Consider the following 19,767-nt stretch of genomic DNA (forward strand, 5'->3'; position numbering starts at 1 on the left):
ATGAGGGAGGGAGGGGGCTGACATGTGCCCCTTCCCCCGTCGACCCAGCATAACAGAATAAAACAGAGTCGGTAGTACGCAGTGCTCCACACACACAGACACACACACACACACACAGAGACAAAGGTTCACCGCAGCAGATTTGTCTAGTAGAACATGCAGTGAGCGAGATCAGGGCTTTTGCTTTCCGTGTGCCCATTCCACCGCGAACAAGTCCACAAATATTGGCACAGGATCACCGATCACCTCCGTCGCTGTGCCACTGCGACTCGGGCGAGGAACTGGGCCAGCCACCACCCTTGAGCGCCGCTCAGCCCATTGCCACTCCGCCGCATGCAGTGAAGGGTAGATCCAGGACTACGCGCACCACCACGGCAACGCAACACAAAGAAAAAAGCTGTAGGTGGGCCCGAATGCTTGTCAAATCGTCGACGTGGTCCATAGTGAGCGACTAGAAGCGTGATGGTGAGTGGACGCCTCTTGCGCACAGCGCCACGTCAGACCGGTCCGCTGACACCAGGCCCTTCACCACCGTACCACCCAAGGGCAGGCCGCAAGCCCCTTGGCTGATACCACAAAGAGCGGGTATTAGAGTCTGCTTGCCATGGATGGGGTGGCTGGCATCGCCAAGTGTGCGAAAAGAGCAGCGAAAGCACAACAAAGATGCAGCCAGCAAAGCAGGCAAGGGGGAGGATCACTCTGGGATGCCTCAGTCTCACGGAGCCCCTGGCACGTCCACAACATCCTCGTTCGCGAAGGAGCGGAAAGTGATGCGGTCGAGAAGGAAGACAAAGTTGTAGAAAAGCCACGATGTGAAGCGCAGCCAGCGCGACCGTTGCTTGTGATCTTCCAGCCGTACCTCCACACTCTGTGTGAGGTCCCGTAGGAACTGGGTCTCCATCGAGTGAGCTACCTCGAGATCGAGGTGGCACAGACACACCTCTAGGTTGCGGTTGCTCATCAAATCCCAGTTGTAGCTTCCAATAGAGCTCCACACGCTGTCCACAACCACCGTCTTGGCGTGCATGATTTGCTGTCCTTTGAATTCGTAGATCTTCACCCCGGCCCTGAGGAGTTTCTCTGTGATGTAGTTCGACGCGTGCCACATAAACCATGGGTCCGTTGTTTGGTTGCTGCCGGCGAGAAGACGCACATCCACGCCGCGACGCGCGGCCTGGATAAGGGCACTGAATAGCTTCCTCGTTGGAAGATAGTAGGGCGTTGTGATCCAGATGCGGCGATGACACTTACGAGTCACTTGCCAAAAGGCGTATTGAATGGAGTAGTCGCGGTAGCGCGGGTTGCAGGAGAGCACTTGCGTTATGGGCTCGCGGTGTTGGAGGTACATCTCTGCCTCAGGGACCGGTTCCGTATCCAGAATCGGTACTTGTCGCAGCATGTCGGTATAGGTGCGCTTGTGCGGAAGATCAGTGGCCCGATAGAGTGCCTCACGCCGCGCCGCCAACAGTTTGCGCCGCATCGCAGAACTGCGCGGTGCGTTCAGCTTCCCGTCGCTGCTTTGCAGCGGCGACGACGGCCATGCCCGGGCCCCTTCACGTGGGCCAGCAGACGAGGTGGACAACTCGTACGAGGATAGAGAGGCTGATGCGGTTCCACCATCGTTGGCATCCTTGACGGCGAAGAGACCAGGTGCTTGGCAGGCGGCTTTTACGTTAGATTTAGGGGAATCAGCCCCGTTGACAACCGTCCCCACCTTCACATTTGCCTCTTTTCCGTCTAGGCGCACGTCGGATTGCTCCTGTGTGTGGCGCAACGCCTCGTGGCCGAGAAGGACATTGGACGACAACCTTGCCCGACTCCACTGCATCAAAGTTAGAAGTTGATTCTTCTGATTGTGCCATCGCCTGCGCATGACCTTCATCGAAGCCGATGACACGTTCTGCAAGCGTCGACCACTTCGGCCGCGCTCCTCCTGGAAAGCACGGTACAGTCCGTTGCGCTCCATGCGCATCCGTCCCTGCTTCACGCGACGCGTGATTTGTTGGGAGGCAATCTGCCTCCAGCGCCGCCACCCGTATTTCCAGGGGTGTGGCTGCTTTGTGTCCCTGTAAACTTCGGCAAGGTGTGCCGCGGCTGGGCCAACGACGCCGCAGTGCGTGTCGCGGAACTTGCCGGTGCCTCCCGCTGCCTTGCCGCAGTACTCATTGCCGACGTTCAATCCGCCGCAGAACCCTTGACACGTGTCCACCAGCAAGATTTTACGATGGTTGCGAAGACCAGGGCTGCGCCGCCAGTCTAGGCCTTTGATAAAGTAAGTGGCGACACTACGGAAGAAGGGACGGTACGGGATCACCTTGGCGCCGCACAGCTTTAGTTCCCCTGTCAGCCGCGCGCGCCCTGAGATGTTACCACCGCAGTCGTACAGGAGCTCCGTGTCGCAGCCGCGCTGGTGAGCCTGGACGAGTCGACGTACTGTTCCTTGACCAATGAAGTCGTCTTTGCAGATGTATGTTTGCCAGTGCACCCGCTCTTTGGCTTCCTTGACAGCGGCCCACATACTCTCGAATGCCATTGCGCTGTCGTGGAACGGAACTACCCTATTGCCGCGTGACATGCGACCAAGTACGGCGAGGGAGCTGAGGATGTCATCCCAGCGCTGATCAAACGGAGTGCTGTTGTAGTAACGCTTTGCCTCCTTGAAGGTGTGCTGCATCTTGTCCAGGTAGAATGCGGCTGTGCCACCAGCCTCAGAGCTGTCGGATGACTCCGGCAAGGGTTGGGGGGAAGGTGATGGGGTGGACGCCGAAAAGGCGAGGACTGATGGCGAGGGCTCGAGTGCCTTCGCGACTTCCAAGAACTGCCCGTACGTAGTGGCCGCCGACAAAAAGACTTGACGCAGCTTAGGCTTCATATTCGCTGACGTCAGCAGCTGCATACGACGCTGCTGGAGGCGCTCGGCAAGCGAGAAACCGCTGGGAGTCCGCAAAGATGAGACGCCGGCTGCGAAAGGTGACCGCCAGCCCAGCGAAAGAACGGAGGGAGCCTCCAAATCAGACTCTCCAGATGTGGAGCTAGTGCCAGCTGTGCCTATCGCCGGCACTGTAGCGGTACCGCCCTGGCTGTTAGAGCACAATGCATCGTGAGCCACATTTCGGATGCGTCGCTTCGGCGAATTCCTCACCTTGTTAAGTCCCAACTTTTGAATTAATGCGCGAAAGTTGTGCTTCGCTTTCATTTCAAGGACACAACTAGCAGCGAGACGGCGCAGTACTTCACAAGCGCAACACGAGACAATCGCTCTTTCCGGTATATCAGCGTTCGAGTAGGATGATGTCTCTGTGCGCTGCCTCAGCGTGAGTGACGAACACGCACAACAGAAAGACGAGCAGACAAACAAAAACACAACAATAAGCAGCCCCAACGAGCAACTTGCGATTATTCAACTGCGGTACCCAGAGGACGCGAAAGGCAGCACTATAGATGCCGGTATTCAAGGAGACGCGCCGAGAAGAGTCGGCTAGTGTTCTTGTTGCCTATGAACTGCGCCCTTTGTAAGCAGAGAGAGAGAGAGAGAGAAGGAGGAGGGGAAGACGTCACCGAGGGCCACGAAATACGCACGTGCGTATCGTTTTAGCGCTCGTCTTTTTCAGCAAAAAAAAGAGCACTCCGCGTCCAGTCTATGGGTGGCCTACTTGCCACGTTGTACTAATGTCTTCCTCCTGTTTGTGTGTTCGCTATTACGCTTACGTGAGTGCTTCACCGCGGAACCGCGGCGTCGTGTTTCGTTTCAACGACTACTGGGATGAAGGGAAGGCGCAGACCAAAAAACAAATGTGCCTGTCCACGCAGATGAAGAGATGAGAGTGAAGGAGCCCGACAGTGCTACGATAGAGAACATGTGAAAAGCATCCACAGAAACGCGAGTCTTACTTGGAGATCAATTCGACAAGCAAGAAGGAGCGTGTGGAGCGAGGCAAAAGAAAAGGGAAAAAAATGTCGCTCTTTGAGTGGTACTGCACGTGTGCCGCTGAAGAGTACGCGCAACCCTTTTGACCCTCCTTTTTTCGTTGGGGAAAGGGGGGAGGGGAAATGCCAGTGGAAAGTGGACCGCCTTTACAAAACGTGTGTGTTTCCTGATGGAAAGAAAGAGAGGCAACGGGGGAAGTAGGAAAACTGGAGTAAGAGGCAGACGGTAGGAATAACGTGAGCCTACACAGCCACGAGTGCGTCGTTACGGGTTCAAGAGAGCGTCCTCTTTGGTCAGCTACACTGGGGCAAAAAAAAAAAGCCTACCTTTTTCTCTTGCCGCTGTACGCAGTGAGCAGCACTTTTCCGGCATCACATCTACACATCCAGCGACACATGGAGAGGGGCGCCACAGCTGGCATGCGTGCTCCCCTACACAGCGCCGTTTCACTCCTCCACGATCCCCTTTTCGGAATTGCCTCTCTCGTTTTTTTTTTGTTGTTGTTGTTGAGCTGTCTGTGCATGCCTGTGTACGCCGGTGGCTGTGCACCTGCTGGTACTTTGAATCCAAGTCGCAAGGAACACCAGCACAAGGCAAACAAACAGCAATACAAAAAGAAATGCTCGCAGATACGGCGAAGACATCCCAAATTACTGTTGTGCCCCTCAGTTCCAACGAGCAGGCGTCTTCACGGTGCCGACCTCATCTCCTTACGCACACGGGCGCACCGCTCTGGCGCCACGGCTGCAGCCTCCACAAATGACTGATCATCATAAGAAAAACCGGGGCTCCGATCTAGAGAGGTGTTGGAAGCCTTTAATTTCTGACAAAAAAAGGGGGACACACACGCGCATTCCCGACAAGCGACGCGGCCACCACCGCTTCTCACGTCCTCCTCTGTTGCCTCCCTTATATGTCACCCATCACGATACCCCTTCGCACGGTTCTTGCGCTTCAACAGACCAGCATCCTCCGTTTCTAGAAAGACGTTCTTGCGCCGCTCAACCTCCTCGTTCCGCTGACGCTCCAGCAGCATCTGCTCCTCCTCTGTCTGCATTGGCCATTTCAGTGGCCACCAATCCGGAAAGTTTACCCACTCAAACACCTCCGGCGTCATGTTGCTCATGAATGTCTGGGCGTCGAGACGGGTGTCGTCGATAGAGCGGGAGAGGGCAACCGTCTCACGGTGCTTTTTGTCGGCCTCTTCCAAAGGGCGGTTGTCATACAGGAAGGCGCGGTACATCGGCTGCAGCTCCGGTGAGACCTTGTGAACGGGCACCTGCCGGAGCTGCTGCTCGTGCAAAAAGATCTGCAGATGTCGTCGATGGTAGTATGTCATGCCGTAGCAGCCGAGCCCGTACAGCATGCCGAGGAAGGCGCCCACGAACATGCCCTGCCCTAGAGTGCCCATCTGCGATGCCAGCGAAAGAACCGCCGCGCCGCCCGTGCCGGCCACCACGGGGTAGTAAAACTTGTCGTGGTAGTGATTGCGGACGACAAGGAGGTGGTGAAACGCGCTCGTCAGAAGCCCCACCGCTGCAAACGTCGAAGTGTAGCGCCACATAATGCGATATCGACCAACATAACGACCTTCGACGCGCGACTGCCGGAAGCCGACGCAGAAACCGGCGACTGCGCCATAGCACGACACAGGGAAGACGCTCTGCACAAAGCCACGCCGCCACCGCCACTCCAAGTAGTTGTCCACTTCGACCCCGTAGCGGTGCGGCGGTAGGGCTCCCTGGCGCAGGGTGGTGTAGATGTCCTCGGTGCCAGAGGGACCGCTGGTTGTCTGGAAGCGATCATCGTTGCCCGTCCGAAACGGCCAGAGAGACATGCTTGCTTGAGGGAACAAGAAAGCTGGCAAATGGAAAAGAGAAGACTGTTACCCTCGCGAGCGAGGCACCAGACTACAGTCTTCTCCTTCTTGTCTTGCAGCAGCGCCACGGAAAAGCACGCGAGTGGGGGAGCGTTTAATTTGGATGCGGCCACCACTCTAATCACTGGTGTGAGTTAAAGTAGCACAGACACACACAAACACAAAACACAGAGACGGAGAAAACGCCCAATGTACAGCCTGCACCTACCAAAGCATCGAGACAGTAGAACAACTAGCAAAACACCCACCCACACACACACACACAGGTGGGGCGCTGTACACGTATGATGACACACTCTAAAGGAATGCCTGGGTGAGGGAAACATGTAGTAAGCAGAGCACCAGAAAAGAAACAGTTGCGGCAAATGACGTAGATATTGAAGAGGGAGAACGATAGAACAGGAGGGCGCTGGTGAGAGCTTTAACCTCCTGTAGTACGCCTCACTGAGTGTCTCGCGTTGGCGTGCGTTTGACCCCCACCCCTTTCCTAAAAGGAGGATGCCGCGACGCTTGCCTGGGATCCGCGATGGCAGAACAGGTGAAAAAATGCAAAATAGATCGCTCACCACCCCCAGCAGTCGTTCCTTTTCTTTTTTTCTTCGCAACACTGAGGAGAAAAGAATAATCGCAGCATTTTTCTCCAGTTTGCCCATCACGTCCAGTAGCCCCATTGTAAGAATGGAAAGAAAATACGCCCTCTCTCCCTCCCGCTCCCTCCACTGCTACCCTATTTGCTTCAGTTTTGCCCACAAATCTTCGCCACCTCAGAACACTAACGAGAACACAGAGAGACACAAGAGGAAACTGATGAAACGCTCTTTCGGTGCGCATTAGAAGGAGAGAGAGAGAGAGCGCCAGAGCGCCCGCACGTTACATAGAGGAAAATTAATAGAAGTGGACCACAAGTACATTGAGACACTCGGTCTTTCCAGTACAGATAAACACACACACACACACACACACACACAGGTGCAGGCAGAATCACAACAGCGCTGTGCACTCACTCGCACACAAGAATAAAATTCGGCTGTGCTTCTTCCCTTTTCGCAAGGCGACAAAAAAAAAACATAAAAAGGCACTTCTCCGACTACCTTCGACCCTCACCCCCCCCCCGAATCTCAGTTACTAAGGTCCGGCTCCACTATCGGGACGCCCATGTTTTGGTCACCATAAAGGTAGACGAGCAGAAAAACGGTAGAGGGCATGGCGACGTGGATGAGTACTCGAGTAACAAGATGCATTGCACGAAGTCCGTGTCATCTCTCCTCTTCTCCTTCATTCGTTTGTACACGGTGGGCCAAGAAGTATCTCCGACTGACAGGCACCGTCGTCTCAGAGCTCTTCGCTGCGCTTTGCCCCATTGCCGAGTGCTACCATCAACTAGATGCATGAAGAGCACACCAAACTTTCTTGAATGACGCTCAGTGACCAGCACGCAGAGCCAGCACCATGTTGATTGTGACGCCTGCGTGTATGTTGCACTCCTCCAGCGTTGCGTTGTCTTCTAGCTTGCGACCAGAGTGCACTAGCATGATCATTTTCTGTGGAATGCCTTCCGTCTCCTCGAGTTTCGCCTTTATGTCCCCTACGGTGTTGTCCGGGCCGAGAACGGAGATGGAGATCCGCTGCCCCGTGGTTGAGATGACGCTAAAGGAGAAAGTCATTACGCACACTGCCAAATCACGAAGGGGGAGGAGGGGGCGCTGAGATGCTTTTTTGCAGAGAGTTCCTGAGGACGTGCCTGGAGTGTTGGGAAGCAAAGAAAAAAAAAAGAAACGGTTAATTCACAAAAACACGCGTGGGTTGCTGTGTCAATTCTCTACTCTTTAAAGAGTTAGCTGCTTTGCTGAGACACGCTGCACACAGAGGAGTGGCAGTGCGGAATGCATGTGCGAGTCGCAAAGAAGCGCACAAGGAATGCGCGGCTGTTGATAGATGCTATGCGCGATAGTCTCGAAAGCCAACAAAGGAGTGTAGCAGAGAGAAACGAAGAGCGGTGTGAGTCGACTAGGAGACACTCGAAGAACAAAAAGGTTCTCCAGGCACGTACACATCACGGCAGATGTAATACAGGTCAAGTGGGGACCAAGAGGAGGCGGTGAAAGAGAGAGAGGGACAGAGAAGGGGATAGAGGGGGTAGATCGGTGCACGCTCAGAGCCTTTAGAGTCAGAGAGAGAAGAGCACCACACTTGCCTAGAGCGCACGAGCTGATGAAGACAGAGACAGTACTCCTCCCTATGGTGTGCTCAAGACCCACACATACGTGTGCCAAAATGCTACCTGGCGATGTGCAGCTAGTTCGAGTTCGCAAAGACAACCCTCGTGAGCAGTTCGCACTCTTTATCAAGATTTGTAGGCTCCTACCTAGTGTCTGGGCAACTCTGCGTTAGAGAAACATAATAAAGGGACAACAATACACAGAAGGGTGCTCTAGAGAAGAAAAAAAAAAACAAAGACGAAGCCGCACAAGTAGGAAGACCACTCACTTTGCACCGCTGTCGTTTTCCTTCTTCAGTGTGTCGTTTTTTTTTTGTCGCAGCGTAACTTTCGCTCCCTTTTGTTTTTTTCTGCTGTCGACCACGTCACGGGTATTGCCCGAGAAGGAAAGAGAGAGAGAGGGAGAGAGAGAGGGGCACGCCTACACAGAAGTACCTACGCACCGTTACACAGATCGATATATGTGCGCAACAAAGACGCTCATCCTCGAAAAAAAAAGCCAAAGCGCATGAAGGGAAAAACAGAAGAGAGAGAGAGAGAGCTGCAAAGAGAACGACCACAGCTAAAGAGGAACAGAAAATTGATAAGGCCCGCTGCTGCACAGTCACACATACCTCACATACACAAGTACATACCGTGAGGGAGGTGGTGGTGGCAGATACACCGAGATCACAAGGCAGAGTAGATGTGCGCAGGACACACAAAAAGAAAAGAAAAAGAGCATCAAGAGGTAGTCAGCAGAGAACCACCTGAATAGTGACAACAGCATGAGAAGGAAGAGGTCTGAAGTCCTTTACTCCCCAACGAATCCCTTTACGGAGTGCACAAAGTCGTGCAAAGAAAAAAAAAAGGGGGAGGGGGCGGGAGGGGGGGTCATTGGCCTTCTTCCGCAAAGGCAGTGGCGCTGCTATGCTCTTCTGTGTTTTCTGGAGGGCGTGCGCGGCCCTCGCTCACTTGTTCTTCCTTGCCTGAATGTTGCTTTTCGCATCACAAGCCTGGGTGTACCGACGGCTTCGGTGGCCACTACCCGACACAAACAGTAGCGCGCCGGCGACAGACATATTCTTGAGCATGTGCTGAATGTTTCCCTCTGTGATGGCAAGTGGGTAGTCATAATCGACGTAGAATGCAACGGTGCTGATGATCATGCCTATCGCCATCAAGAATGAAAAAAAGCTCCGGCCTACTCCGAGTAGAATAAAAAGCGAGAAACACACACAAATTACACCGGTGCCGCGAACCAGGTGGATGTATTCCGACGGCGAGAGTGTGGCACCCATTGCGGCCAACATGCGAGGAAATTTGCTCTTTGCCAATTGTGCAGCGCCAACTGACGGGGACGCCAACTTATCAATTCCGCTGGTAATAAAGACCAGCAGCACAAGGGTGAGGCCAGTGTAGCGGAGGAGGTCGCGTAGCATCGTCGCCAAAGGAGAATTCTTCGGCCGATGAGCAATGGATGACAACAAGAGAGAGAGGGAAAAGCCGCAAAGAGAGCTGACGGAGGAAAACAAAAGGCGATCACGTGCGCGGTCGTAGGGGAACGGGCGACCAGAGAAAAAGATGGGTGTCTATCTGTACGCTGAGGTGGGTGGGTGGGTGGGTATGTGTACGAAACAACGACAGTAGGAGTGTCGCATAAAACACGAGAAGAGAGTTGAAGCCCTGTGGTAGGCGGCGCAAGTGGCGATTCAGCGCTGGCAGGTACTGCGATCCAAGGAAGGGGGAGGGAAACTGGTGGCTCAGCTAAATGTGAGCAGAATCACAGGGAAGGGGAGGGGGGGGAGGGGCAAAGCGGTGAAGAAAAGATGTGGCGCGCAATGCAAAAATGCAAATTATGTGGATATACAGAGCGCGTGATTGTGACAGTCACGGTGGGGGGGGGGGGGGGGGGAGAGAGAGGAGGAAATCCGTCGTGCGGTTCCAATGAAAAAGTGAGGAGGGCAAAGAGAGAGGGGGGCAGAGGTTTTCAGGGGGGGGTACACCATGGCTCTGAATGCAAGCGGCAAAAGGTGTGAAACAATAAAGTAGCAATGTTGACTTGCAGGGGTGGTCGAGGATCAGCGAGAGCGTGACATGGGGTGCAAACGCATTGCGCGCGCTCTCAGGAGAAGCAAACGCAGACACGCGGAAAGGGAAAACCTGCAAGAGAAAACGTTCTAATATATAAAACGCGTAGCGGGCAGATGCCATGTCGCCCTGTAGCGCCAAGCATTTCATGTTACCCGTAGAGTATTCCTGCAGCGGTTGCATCCTGTAGGCAGGAGTCATCCCTATTCCTTTTTCCCCGATCGTAGCGCGTGTTTTCGATACGGCAGGACATCAGTTCACCGAGCAGGAGAAGCAAAGCATAACCACAAAATATATATACATATATAAATACGACCGAGATGATGCGCTGGGCGGCACAGCTGAGACGCGTGGGTGGGTGGATGAGGGGAGAGGGGGGGATACACACAGAGTAACGGAAGAGCCAGCAGAGACCTGAACTGTCCGCTATTGAGACTCCCTGTTCGAAAATAAAGAACCGCATCATTTGCGGGTTTTTTTCGTCGCTGCCACGCATTAAAGAACACCACGAGCTGAGGTACAAAAAAGTCGGGCAGTCAGGCCGCATTCTCATACTATAACCGCCCCTATTGCTTCGGTGCCATCACCACCCTGAGCTCGCTTTCAGCACTCGGTCCACCCAAGCTGGCACAATGACACTTGCTTTGCCGTAGATGGACTCCTGAAAAAAAGAGTTGTTGGAGCCCTCCTGAAGATTCAGCTCCAGCGTCGTCGAGCCGTAAAACTGCGCACGCTGCACAAATCCTGCGGCGGGGTACACATCTCCGGAGGTGCCGATGGAAACAAAGATATCTGTCTCTGACAGGACCGACTCGATTTTGTCCATGTAGAGCGGCATCTCACCAAACCAAACAATGTGCGGGCGCAACGTGCCAAGTAAGCCGCAATCCGGGCAGCAGTCAGCGTCTCGCACAATGTCCTTTGTCCACACAAATACCTTTCCCGTGACAGTGCAGCGGACCTTCAGAAGTTCGCCGTGCATGTGCAAAACATGTGTTGATCCAGCGCGTTCATGCAGATCGTCCACGTTCTGCGTAACAACAACCACTTTTGTCTTTCTTCTGAGCTCATTTTCTAACCTTGCGAGTGCCATGTGCGCTTTGTTCGGCCTGACAGAGCTCAACAGAAGATTGCGGCGACGCTCGTTGTAGAAGTGCTGCACGAGAGCTGGGTTCGCGAGGAATGCGTCTGGGGATGCTACATCCTCGACACGGTGATTGCACCAGAGTCCATCGCCGTCACGAAATGTTGGAATTCCCGACTCAGCAGAGATGCCGGCGCCGGTGAGGACGGTGATACACCGACACGTCTTCATCAAGGCGTGCTCCTGAGGTTGACCTCCACTGCTTTGTTTTGGGGGGAGGCTTAAAAGAGGCAGGTGAGAACAAATAATGACAACAGTACTGTTTTCCCTCTCCCGTCCCATTGAAAAGCGCGATAGGCGAGGGAAGTCTGTTCGAGAGAGAGAGAGAAGGGACAAAGTGAGATGCTGTGGTGGTTGGTGCACAGATGCAATACATGAGCCACGTCGGAGTTCATCGCTATAACTAGTCTATATGCACACCCGCAAGCACAATACAACCGCAGTAGAGGAGCTCCAAGAGACAAGAAAAACATAAATCGATAAAGCTGGAGGAGGCAAATGGTCTCTTAGAACAGCTATTCGGGGGATGCGGAAGAGTGCACCGCGGGAGTGCAATCATCAGGGTGCAACATACTATCAGAGAGACTCTCATGAAACACATATAGAGAGTACGCGGCAACTCTCTCGATTACGGTGGAGATGCACAGTAATCATATGCGTAAACTCAGAGAGCTGCAGTGCCAACTACCTCTCTCTTCCCACGGTACCGACGGATTCGCACTTTGTGTGTCTGCGTGTGTGTGTGTGCGTTTTTTTCTCCTTCCACCTATCCGGTGGTTCCTCCTTTTTCCTCCTCTTTCCTCCCACTGCGTACGTCGGCACTACACAATTGCGCACGCAGAGATCGCCGTGTCGGCAGTCCCTGTGAAAGGCCTCTGTTGGCGCAGAAAAGGACATGACTGGCGTGGCAATGCTCAAGTCAAAAAAAAAAATCACCAAAAAAAAAACGGCTCTTAGCCACCCCCAAAGGGCTTTCGAGACCGCCACACGCGCCCACCGAACTCCACCACTGAGCCATCTCCCTACCTATACATCACCACATCGTTTCTTGCCTGTGTTGTTAGTGCTCATGCCGGCATACCCATCCATCGGGATTGTTCGCGACGTTAGCCTAGTCCGAGTAACACAGCTTAGACCGGCATCTCCCTCTGTTCGTCTCGCATGAGACCTTTGCTGTCGAAGAGGCTCGTCTAAGAAACCGACTCGGACTACCATGGCCACCTGCAGGCTTCGCGTGTGCAGCACTACTACACTCTCTGTACCACAGCACACGTGCTTAACCAGGCAAAGAAAAAAATTAAGGCATCGTGATGCGAACCCCCTTGCACATGGCGCAGGGCTAGACGGAGAGGAAATGTACAGCCATACAGCCACCCCATAGGCCCCTGACCTTCGATATGGCAGAGAATGCACGAGAAGGCACGCAACACCAAAAGAGGGGTGGAATCCACATTCAAGGCAAACGGCACGTCGGGTGTGCGAGGGAGAAGGAGGAAGAGGTAGCAGTGTTGATGGTAGCGACAGAGGGAATCGCCCCATGCCCACCGCAGCAGGTTCTCCGATGAATAAACAAGCCACAGAGGTATGGAAACAACCACGCCTACAGCGAGGAGAGCCAAGACCGCAGAAACTAGGGGAGGAAGCATGTACCCAGGCTATCATCAAATATACCACAATTTATCTTCTCCGCCCTGTCCATTCCGCCACGAACAAGTTCGCCAACAGACGTCTGCCACCGCCGTTCATCCGCATCCTCGGCGGCGCCACCTCCACCCCCTGCTCGCCCTAGGGCGAACCCTCCTGCCGTCGAGGCGCGCCACGCGTCTAGCGGGCCCCTCCTGCCCCGCCCTCCTCCCTTCCCCGGGTAACGTGCTGCGCGATCGGCGCCAGACGGGCCTGGCTCGGGACGCCACGCCACGCTCCCAGCGGGCAGCGCACAGAGTCCTGCCCGACGGCCAAAGCGGTGGCGCCTGCCCGGATGCGATACACCATGCCAGCTGCGCTTCGCGGCACCGACGCGCCAGACGGGGCGGGGGCACATGCACAAGCACGCCCCCGCGCACAAAGAGCCCACAGGGCGGCAGCGCGAGCAGGGTGCGCGTCACCACATCACCGAGCGCAAGAGAATGGGGTGGGCTGCGGCGCGCTGGGCCCCTTCGGGTGACCCGCGAACCTCGCGTAGCACGCCGCCTACAACGCCCGGGCCGGTCGCCCGCCGCTGCAGGTGTCCAATATACAGACAGGTACCCCCGCGGAGCCGGGTGAGCGTGGACTCCAGTCGTCCCGTAAGCTCAGCAGTCTTGTCTCCTTGGTCTCGCGCAGCTGCCTCCCCGTGCATAGACAAAAGTGAAAGCTGTCGACTAGTAGTCAGACACTGTCAAACCGTGCACCCTCAGAGACACGAGAACAAAACTATTAAAGTTACGGCGAGCACTGAACCAGGACGTGAAATAGATGTTGTGGAGGGAAGGGACTTCAACAGGCATGATGGATCGCCGTCGAATTTAAGAGGACAGGGATGAACAAAACGACCAAGACGATGTTTGCAAGAAATCTGCCGATATATGTGTGTGTGTGTGTGTGTGTGTGTGTGTGTGGGTGTGGGTGTGTGCGAAGGGAAAGATGGATATACTGAGGAGAGCTGAGACAAAAGAGAAGTCATCAATACGAAGAGGAATGTAAACAGAGAAAAGGAGAGCGGGAGTGGGGAAACAAAAGCGAAAACGAAAACGTCAGCGCATCATCGCCTTGTTTGTACTACTTGCAAAAGGGGGGCCTACCGACACAGCCGCACCTATGCATCTCTACATGAGACAAAAAAGGCCCCGCTCTTTTTGTGGTGGAGAGGGGAGGGGAAGAATCGAGACGGACACGTGAGCTTGGCGGTGGGAAACTAACGAAGCAAAACAGCAAGCTGGCGACAAGTCAGCAAGAAAACCACAGCACGAGTAAGAAAAAAAAAAGCGGCAGCCACAGAATCAGCCGAAGCAGGAGAGAGGACAGTGCGAGCGCAAACACAAAAATAAGATGCAGTAAATGAGAGACAGACAGAGAGCGAGAAAGCACATGTGGCAGAGTTCAGTATGGGGCCTGAACGCACCCCTAAGCTCTCGATTAAACTTACAACACGAAGAGAGGGCGGTGGAAAACACCGAAAAACACATCCGTGATGTCACACGAGCAGTGAGGCGTCATGCATAGAACATCGACGAAGACACACCCATTCACAAAGCACGCCCAAACTTAAATGAGACAAGAAAAGTACACTGGATACAAAGAGGCCACGGGGTCGCCTTTTTTGTTTGTTTCGTTCAGTGGCCATCCGTGCGCTAAAAGTGGAAAAATCCGCACAGGCGTGGTTGTCACGTGTTCCTTCCTTTAAACTACGCCACGAAGAGGAGGAGGAGGAGGAGTGCAGGGGGACGGAAGGAGTTTTCGTGTGAGGCAGCTGAAAGAACCACAGCGATAAAAGGAAAAAAAAGAGAGAACAAAATGGGCAAAAGAATTCGGCGCTTGCGACTGTGGAACAGCACATCGAGAACATCAATAAACGGAAGAAAGGCCACAACCATCCGATAAAGCCCGCTTCGATCAAGGAGAGATGCATCAGGTGAATGGGAACGACCCCCCAAAAAAAGGGAGGGGAGGGGAGAGGGTAAGCAGAAACACCATATAACATGACGCGCATTCAAACGGATTCGCGTCAGCCACAGGCTCCCCCCAGCATAAACAACCACAAAAGAACGACTACCGCACCGCCTTCTCACACCTGCCCACTCAGTCCGGCGCAGAGACAGTTCGATCCTGCAGGTCGCGCCTCAGGATAGTGGACAGATCAGCGTCCCCGGTGTACATCACGGGGATATTGGGCAGACCATAGGGATCATTTACGAACAACTCCTGCCGCGTCGCAGAGTTGGTAGTGACCACCGCAGCGCTCGGCAGGTGTCCTGTTTCCACCTCTGTGTTGAGGCTGGCCGATCCGAGACGGCGGTGGTGGTACGTGTTACCACGCTTCACCATCGTTGAGCTGTGGCCAGAGAAGAGAGAGTCTCCTTGACGAACAACATGTTGCTCCAGGGGGGTCCCATCGTTATCATGCTCGGACTTGGTGGCTGCCGCGGCCAAGACAGTTGCAACACTGGTATCAGTAGCGGCCTCACGCTGCCACAGTGGCAGCACATTGGCACGCGCCTTCTCCTCACATAGCGGCGGTAGGAACAAATCATGGATCTCCACAAAGGAACCGATAAGGCCGCTGCTCGGGAGGTCCATCGCAACCGGTCGGCAACCCGACGACCCCGTATCGCTGACACCTGGGTTCAATGGTGTGTTGTCAGCCTTGTTGGTAGTCGTGGCTGTAGCTCGCGCTGCTGTGCGATCGCCAACAAGGGAAGCGACAGTCGCTCCGTAACAGCCGTTGCGCGATCCTGAGTGGCCCGCGCCGTGGAGAGGGGAGCGTAGCGGTGCCTTGTCGGCTTCCTCGTCGCTCTCCTGTGATTCCAGGGTAACGATGAGCTTGTTGATCTGCCGAAGCAGCTTTCGTATCGGCGGCCGCTGCAGCGGGTTCGCTGCCAACATAGACTTGATCAACTGCACCTCGTCAGGGAACTCAGCCTCGAGTTCCTCTGGTAAAATGAGATGGTGGGCGTCGGTCAAGATGTGAATGCGCTCGTGAAGCGTGGTAAAGGTGCACAACATCTCCACGGCGATGATGCCAAGGGAGAAAATGTCCGACGGCTTGTTCACCGGCTCTCCGCGTGTTTGCTCCGGACTAGAATACAGTGGGCTTCCGCAGACCACGGACCGCTCCTGCTGACCACCAACAACGTTCGATGTCAAGTCACCAGTGCTTCCGGCAGCATTGCCGCGACGTTTTGCGAGGCCAAAGTCTCCTATTTTGAGGATGTTCTCGTTTGAGACAAATATGTTCGTTGGTTTCAAGTCACGGTGCACAACGTCTTGGTTGTGCAAGTACGCCAAGCCCTCGCCGATCTGCTTCATGTAGCGCAGCACCTCAAGCCGAAAGAAGCCGTTGCGGCGACGAAGCCAGTCCGCCAGTGTCCCGCGTGGAAAGTACTCCATCTGGATGAAGAGCATATGGTAGGTGTTGCCAGCTCTGGACTCCGCGCCGAGGCCGGTGTTGTGCTGGTTTGCGCTATCGGGGGTTGGCATCGTAAGTGAGTTGTCACTGTAGGTCAGCGATGCCGTGTCGAGCCCGTCCTCGTCGCGCTGGCACAGCTGCAGGCGTTTTGCCGTGGACACAGCAATATCCTCGATCCAGCAAAAGTAGAAGCGCACCACGTTGGCGTTGTCAAAGGAGCTATGCAAAACGGCTTCTTGCACCACTCGCTCCTCGTCTTGCTCGTGGATTTGAATCACCTTGATGGCGTACCGTGCATGCGTCACGCGGTGCTCGACGCAGAACACAGACCCTTCGCCTCCAAAGCCAATCTTCTCGAGGACCTTGAAGTGAAGCTGAAACAGCTTGCCTTCTTCCACTGGTCTGGTGTTAGCTTGAGAATGACTATTACTGCTACCACGATCAGAAAACGTCTCGTCCGGCGACGGGGCATTTATACGCTGCCGCGGCGGAAACTGCGCTCGCAGCCACCAGCGCTCGCCGAGGTCGATGTCAAGAGTATCGTCGTCGCTCGAGCTGTTCGAGGCGAGCACCGTAGGCTCATTGACTGCCGCTGAACCGGTAGGACTTGGCGACAGTCCTGTCGCCGCTTTCTTTGGAGTACATCGGAACGAGGACAACGTCATGCCAACACCCGACTTTGATGAAGTGTCAGCCCCTTCGGTCGTGATGGCTGTTGCCGTTGCTTTCACAGGGAGCATCTTCTCGCCTTCCTCGCACGTGATGGCGTACACTAGCTCTGGGGTCGGGTTCACCCATGGCGAACATGGCGGTGACTTGCTGAGGCATCCGAGCTGGTGATGCCTCATGAGCTCCTGCAGCGACTCGTCCGAGTGGGGAAGTGACACAGTCGCCATGTTGACAGAGCCCATCGGCATGTTGCCCACACCAAAGGTATCCATCGAAAAGGGATCGAGTTTGAGGTTAAACGGGGTGCATCTTCCGCCGTGTGGAGAGCGCAGGTCTTGCGGCACAAGTTGCGCCGATTGTTGACGAGATGAGGACGTGTGGGAGACTCGGTCCCGGTTGCGGTCTGCCTGGGCCCAGGCGCGCTGCAGCTGCCCGCGTGGTGGAACGCCGGCGCATAGGAAAGCGATCGAGCCGGCGAGGCAGAGCACGTGAAAAGAGATGATGGCAGCAGTGCGCCAGGCCAAGCCGGTTTTCACCACCGCTCCTGAGTTCCCGAGGCCCAGTAGCGGGCTATCGCTAGAGTAGACACCTTTTGTATCGGAAACTGCTCTCAACAACGTTGAGTAGTCAACAGCTTGAAAAGCCCCAGCATTGGCTTTTCTGTTGAATGCACCCGGCAGGGGCGAGGACACAAACGGTGCTTCCCACCAGGTGCACTGATGATAGTAGGCAGCGAGCTCCGTCTCCTCACGTTCATCAGCCTCAACGTCATCAGGAACCCACGCGCCACCGGTGCTGCGGTCGAGACCATGACCCAACCTCACGCCACCGTATTGCAGAAATGGCACGAGCTGCAGCCCAGTCGCGGTGTGCATTGTGGGGACCAGAGCCCCACCGAGTGAAGTAGATGTGAGTCTCTGCAGACTGTGAGCAGCGCCATCGCTCGTATTGGTCTCTGTTTGCATGCCATGGTGTTCCACCTCTTCCAGCATACTGCCGGAGATTGAGCGTAGAACGGGAACACGAAAGATCTCGTCAGCGCCACTCACCCACACATATGCAGCGAGCACAGTGGCGGTGGCATTCGAGGATGATGCAGCCGCAGGTGTCCCATCAGGAGAACGCTCGCACGTCGCATGCGGCAACGTCGATGTCCAGGCTGTTGTGTCATCCTGGATGCTTCGGAGACTGACATGGCTTGCATTGAGCTGCTGTACAGCGACCATGCGACTGACATACTCCGCTGCCTGAGTACGAGTTCGTTGAAATCTGTTCAACAACAATGCCGTTGACGTCCGGTCGGCGAGTGTCGATTCCCCCTGCGGATCTGCAGGGCGCTTGTGCGTCACGTTCACCGAATGCTCGTCATCGTAATCGAACATGTTGCGCATAAACTGTGAGAAAAAACGCGGGGCTTTCTCACTGTCGCCGTCTCTAGGAGATGACGATGAGATATCCGCTGCGCTGTGTTCGGAAAAGTGCGGTGGGGAGCTCGGCTGAGTGACGGCATTAGGCGACATGCGCAGCTGCGAGAGAGAGATGGACCAGCTATACTCGCCCGCCTTCACCGCATGCAGGAAAATGTTGTAGCGGACAGTGTGCAGTAGAGGAAGGAGCTCGTTATGCGAGATGTGCTGTGGATCTGCCGTTGAGTCGTCGCACGGTGGGCTTCTGGTGGAGTTGCTGCTGCAGAAAGTCTGCGATCGAGCCTCTCGAGACCCAACAGGTCGTCCTGTGCTCGCGTCGAGATCCGCTACCTGCACCGAGGTAGTCACGTACACATCCGTGCCTCCAAAGAAGAGTGTTTGGCGCCTCAGCAGCGTTGAAATGTTCATAAAAAAGTACGGCCGCAGAAACTGCGGCAATCCTTCGAGCCGCTCCGCTGTATCCGTAGACTCGAATGGAGTGTAGATGAAGAGCGGAATGTGCGTAAAAAGGCTGTTGCCACGCACAAGAAATGGAAGCGCCAATGGGTCGCGCAGGGCCGTCTCTTTTGACGGCGGCATGTCTATCGTCACGGTGATCATGTCACCGCCCGCGTCGGCGCACCAGGCATAGTTGCCACGCTCCAGGTCATAGGCGTGAAGATGACCACTCGCTGTCACTAGAAAGGCCAAACTGGTGCCGGGAAAGGTGTAGCGCAGCGCCACACTCCGTGCGGATGGTGCGTCGAAGAGTGTGTCCTCCACTGCTATGTCTCCTTTGGGGTTGGATGAGGTAGAGGGCGTTTGAGAGTGGCACACCGGCGATAGCGCAAGCGTCGTCAAAAAGAGGCAGAGAAGCAATCGCGTAAGAAGTTCGACATGTTTGCCTGAGCAACTTCCTGCGTTTCGCCACCGCTGTTCGGGCCTTACCGTGGCTTCGATTCCAACGAACGAGAAACGCTGGAGACGTGCATCCTCTTGCATGCACCTAAGCGTTGCCGTCGTGAACACAAGGCCAACAGATCCAACAAAGACGAAAAGGTGAAAAAGATTTCAGCCGTGACAAGAGCCGCCCTTCGCACCGTTCCCGAGCACACGCCCACGCAGATGCTGCCAGACAGACGGACGAAAAAGAGCGACGTCGCGGTGCGACAATCGTAGCACGTAAGACAAAGTACAAAATGGAAAGGAAGGAAAAGGGAGAGACACAGAGGCCTATCCACGCTATGCGTAGCACCAAGCGCACGAACGAGCAAACGGGAGAAAGAGAGAGAGGTGGTGGTGTTGTTGGTGGGGGTCGAGGGACTACGTAGCGAACGTGAGGCGCTGAG

The 19,767-nt window shown here is 55.0% G+C and overlaps 6 protein-coding genes across 6 annotated transcripts, besides 1 other annotated feature; all 6 read right to left on the bottom strand.

Moving 5' to 3' along the window:
- Positions 1-242: 242 nt before the first annotated feature.
- Positions 243-561: a repeat region.
- A 154-nt stretch (positions 562-715) lies between these two features.
- On the bottom strand, positions 716-2,896 carry LPMP_201780 (cardiolipin synthetase, putative; the record flags this gene model as incomplete). Its single annotated transcript, XM_010700077.1, has 1 exon — positions 716-2,896. The coding sequence occupies one exon, from the start codon at positions 2,894-2,896 to the stop codon at positions 716-718; it is 2,181 nt and encodes a 726-aa protein (XP_010698379.1).
- A 1,948-nt stretch (positions 2,897-4,844) lies between these two features.
- Positions 4,845-5,765, bottom strand: LPMP_201790 (hypothetical protein; the record flags this gene model as incomplete). Its single annotated transcript, XM_010700078.1, has 1 exon — positions 4,845-5,765. The coding sequence occupies one exon, from the start codon at positions 5,763-5,765 to the stop codon at positions 4,845-4,847; it is 921 nt and encodes a 306-aa protein (XP_010698380.1).
- A 1,463-nt stretch (positions 5,766-7,228) lies between these two features.
- Positions 7,229-7,471, bottom strand: LPMP_201800 (ubiquitin-like protein; the record flags this gene model as incomplete). The annotated part of the gene is made up of 1 exon (XM_010700079.1): positions 7,229-7,471. One exon carries the CDS (start codon positions 7,469-7,471, stop codon positions 7,229-7,231), a length of 243 nt encoding a protein of 80 aa, XP_010698381.1.
- Positions 7,472-8,975: 1,504 nt separating this feature from the next.
- On the bottom strand, positions 8,976-9,446 carry LPMP_201810 (hypothetical protein; the record flags this gene model as incomplete). Its single annotated transcript, XM_010700080.1, has 1 exon — positions 8,976-9,446. One exon carries the CDS (start codon positions 9,444-9,446, stop codon positions 8,976-8,978), a length of 471 nt encoding a protein of 156 aa, XP_010698382.1.
- Positions 9,447-10,678: 1,232 nt separating this feature from the next.
- On the bottom strand, positions 10,679-11,521 carry LPMP_201820 (NAD-dependent deacetylase, putative; the record flags this gene model as incomplete). Its single annotated transcript, XM_010700081.1, has 1 exon — positions 10,679-11,521. One exon carries the CDS (start codon positions 11,519-11,521, stop codon positions 10,679-10,681), a length of 843 nt encoding a protein of 280 aa, XP_010698383.1.
- Positions 11,522-15,016: 3,495 nt separating this feature from the next.
- LPMP_201830 (protein kinase, putative) lies at positions 15,017-19,420 on the bottom strand (the record flags this gene model as incomplete). Its single annotated transcript, XM_010700082.1, has 1 exon — positions 15,017-19,420. The coding sequence occupies one exon, from the start codon at positions 19,418-19,420 to the stop codon at positions 15,017-15,019; it is 4,404 nt and encodes a 1,467-aa protein (XP_010698384.1).
- Between the last annotated feature and the right edge of the window lie 347 nt (positions 19,421-19,767).

The sequence above is a fragment of the Leishmania panamensis genome, assembly GCF_000755165.1.
Source record: "Leishmania panamensis strain MHOM/PA/94/PSC-1 chromosome 20 sequence".
NCBI classification, from domain to species: domain Eukaryota; phylum Euglenozoa; class Kinetoplastea; order Trypanosomatida; family Trypanosomatidae; genus Leishmania; species Leishmania panamensis.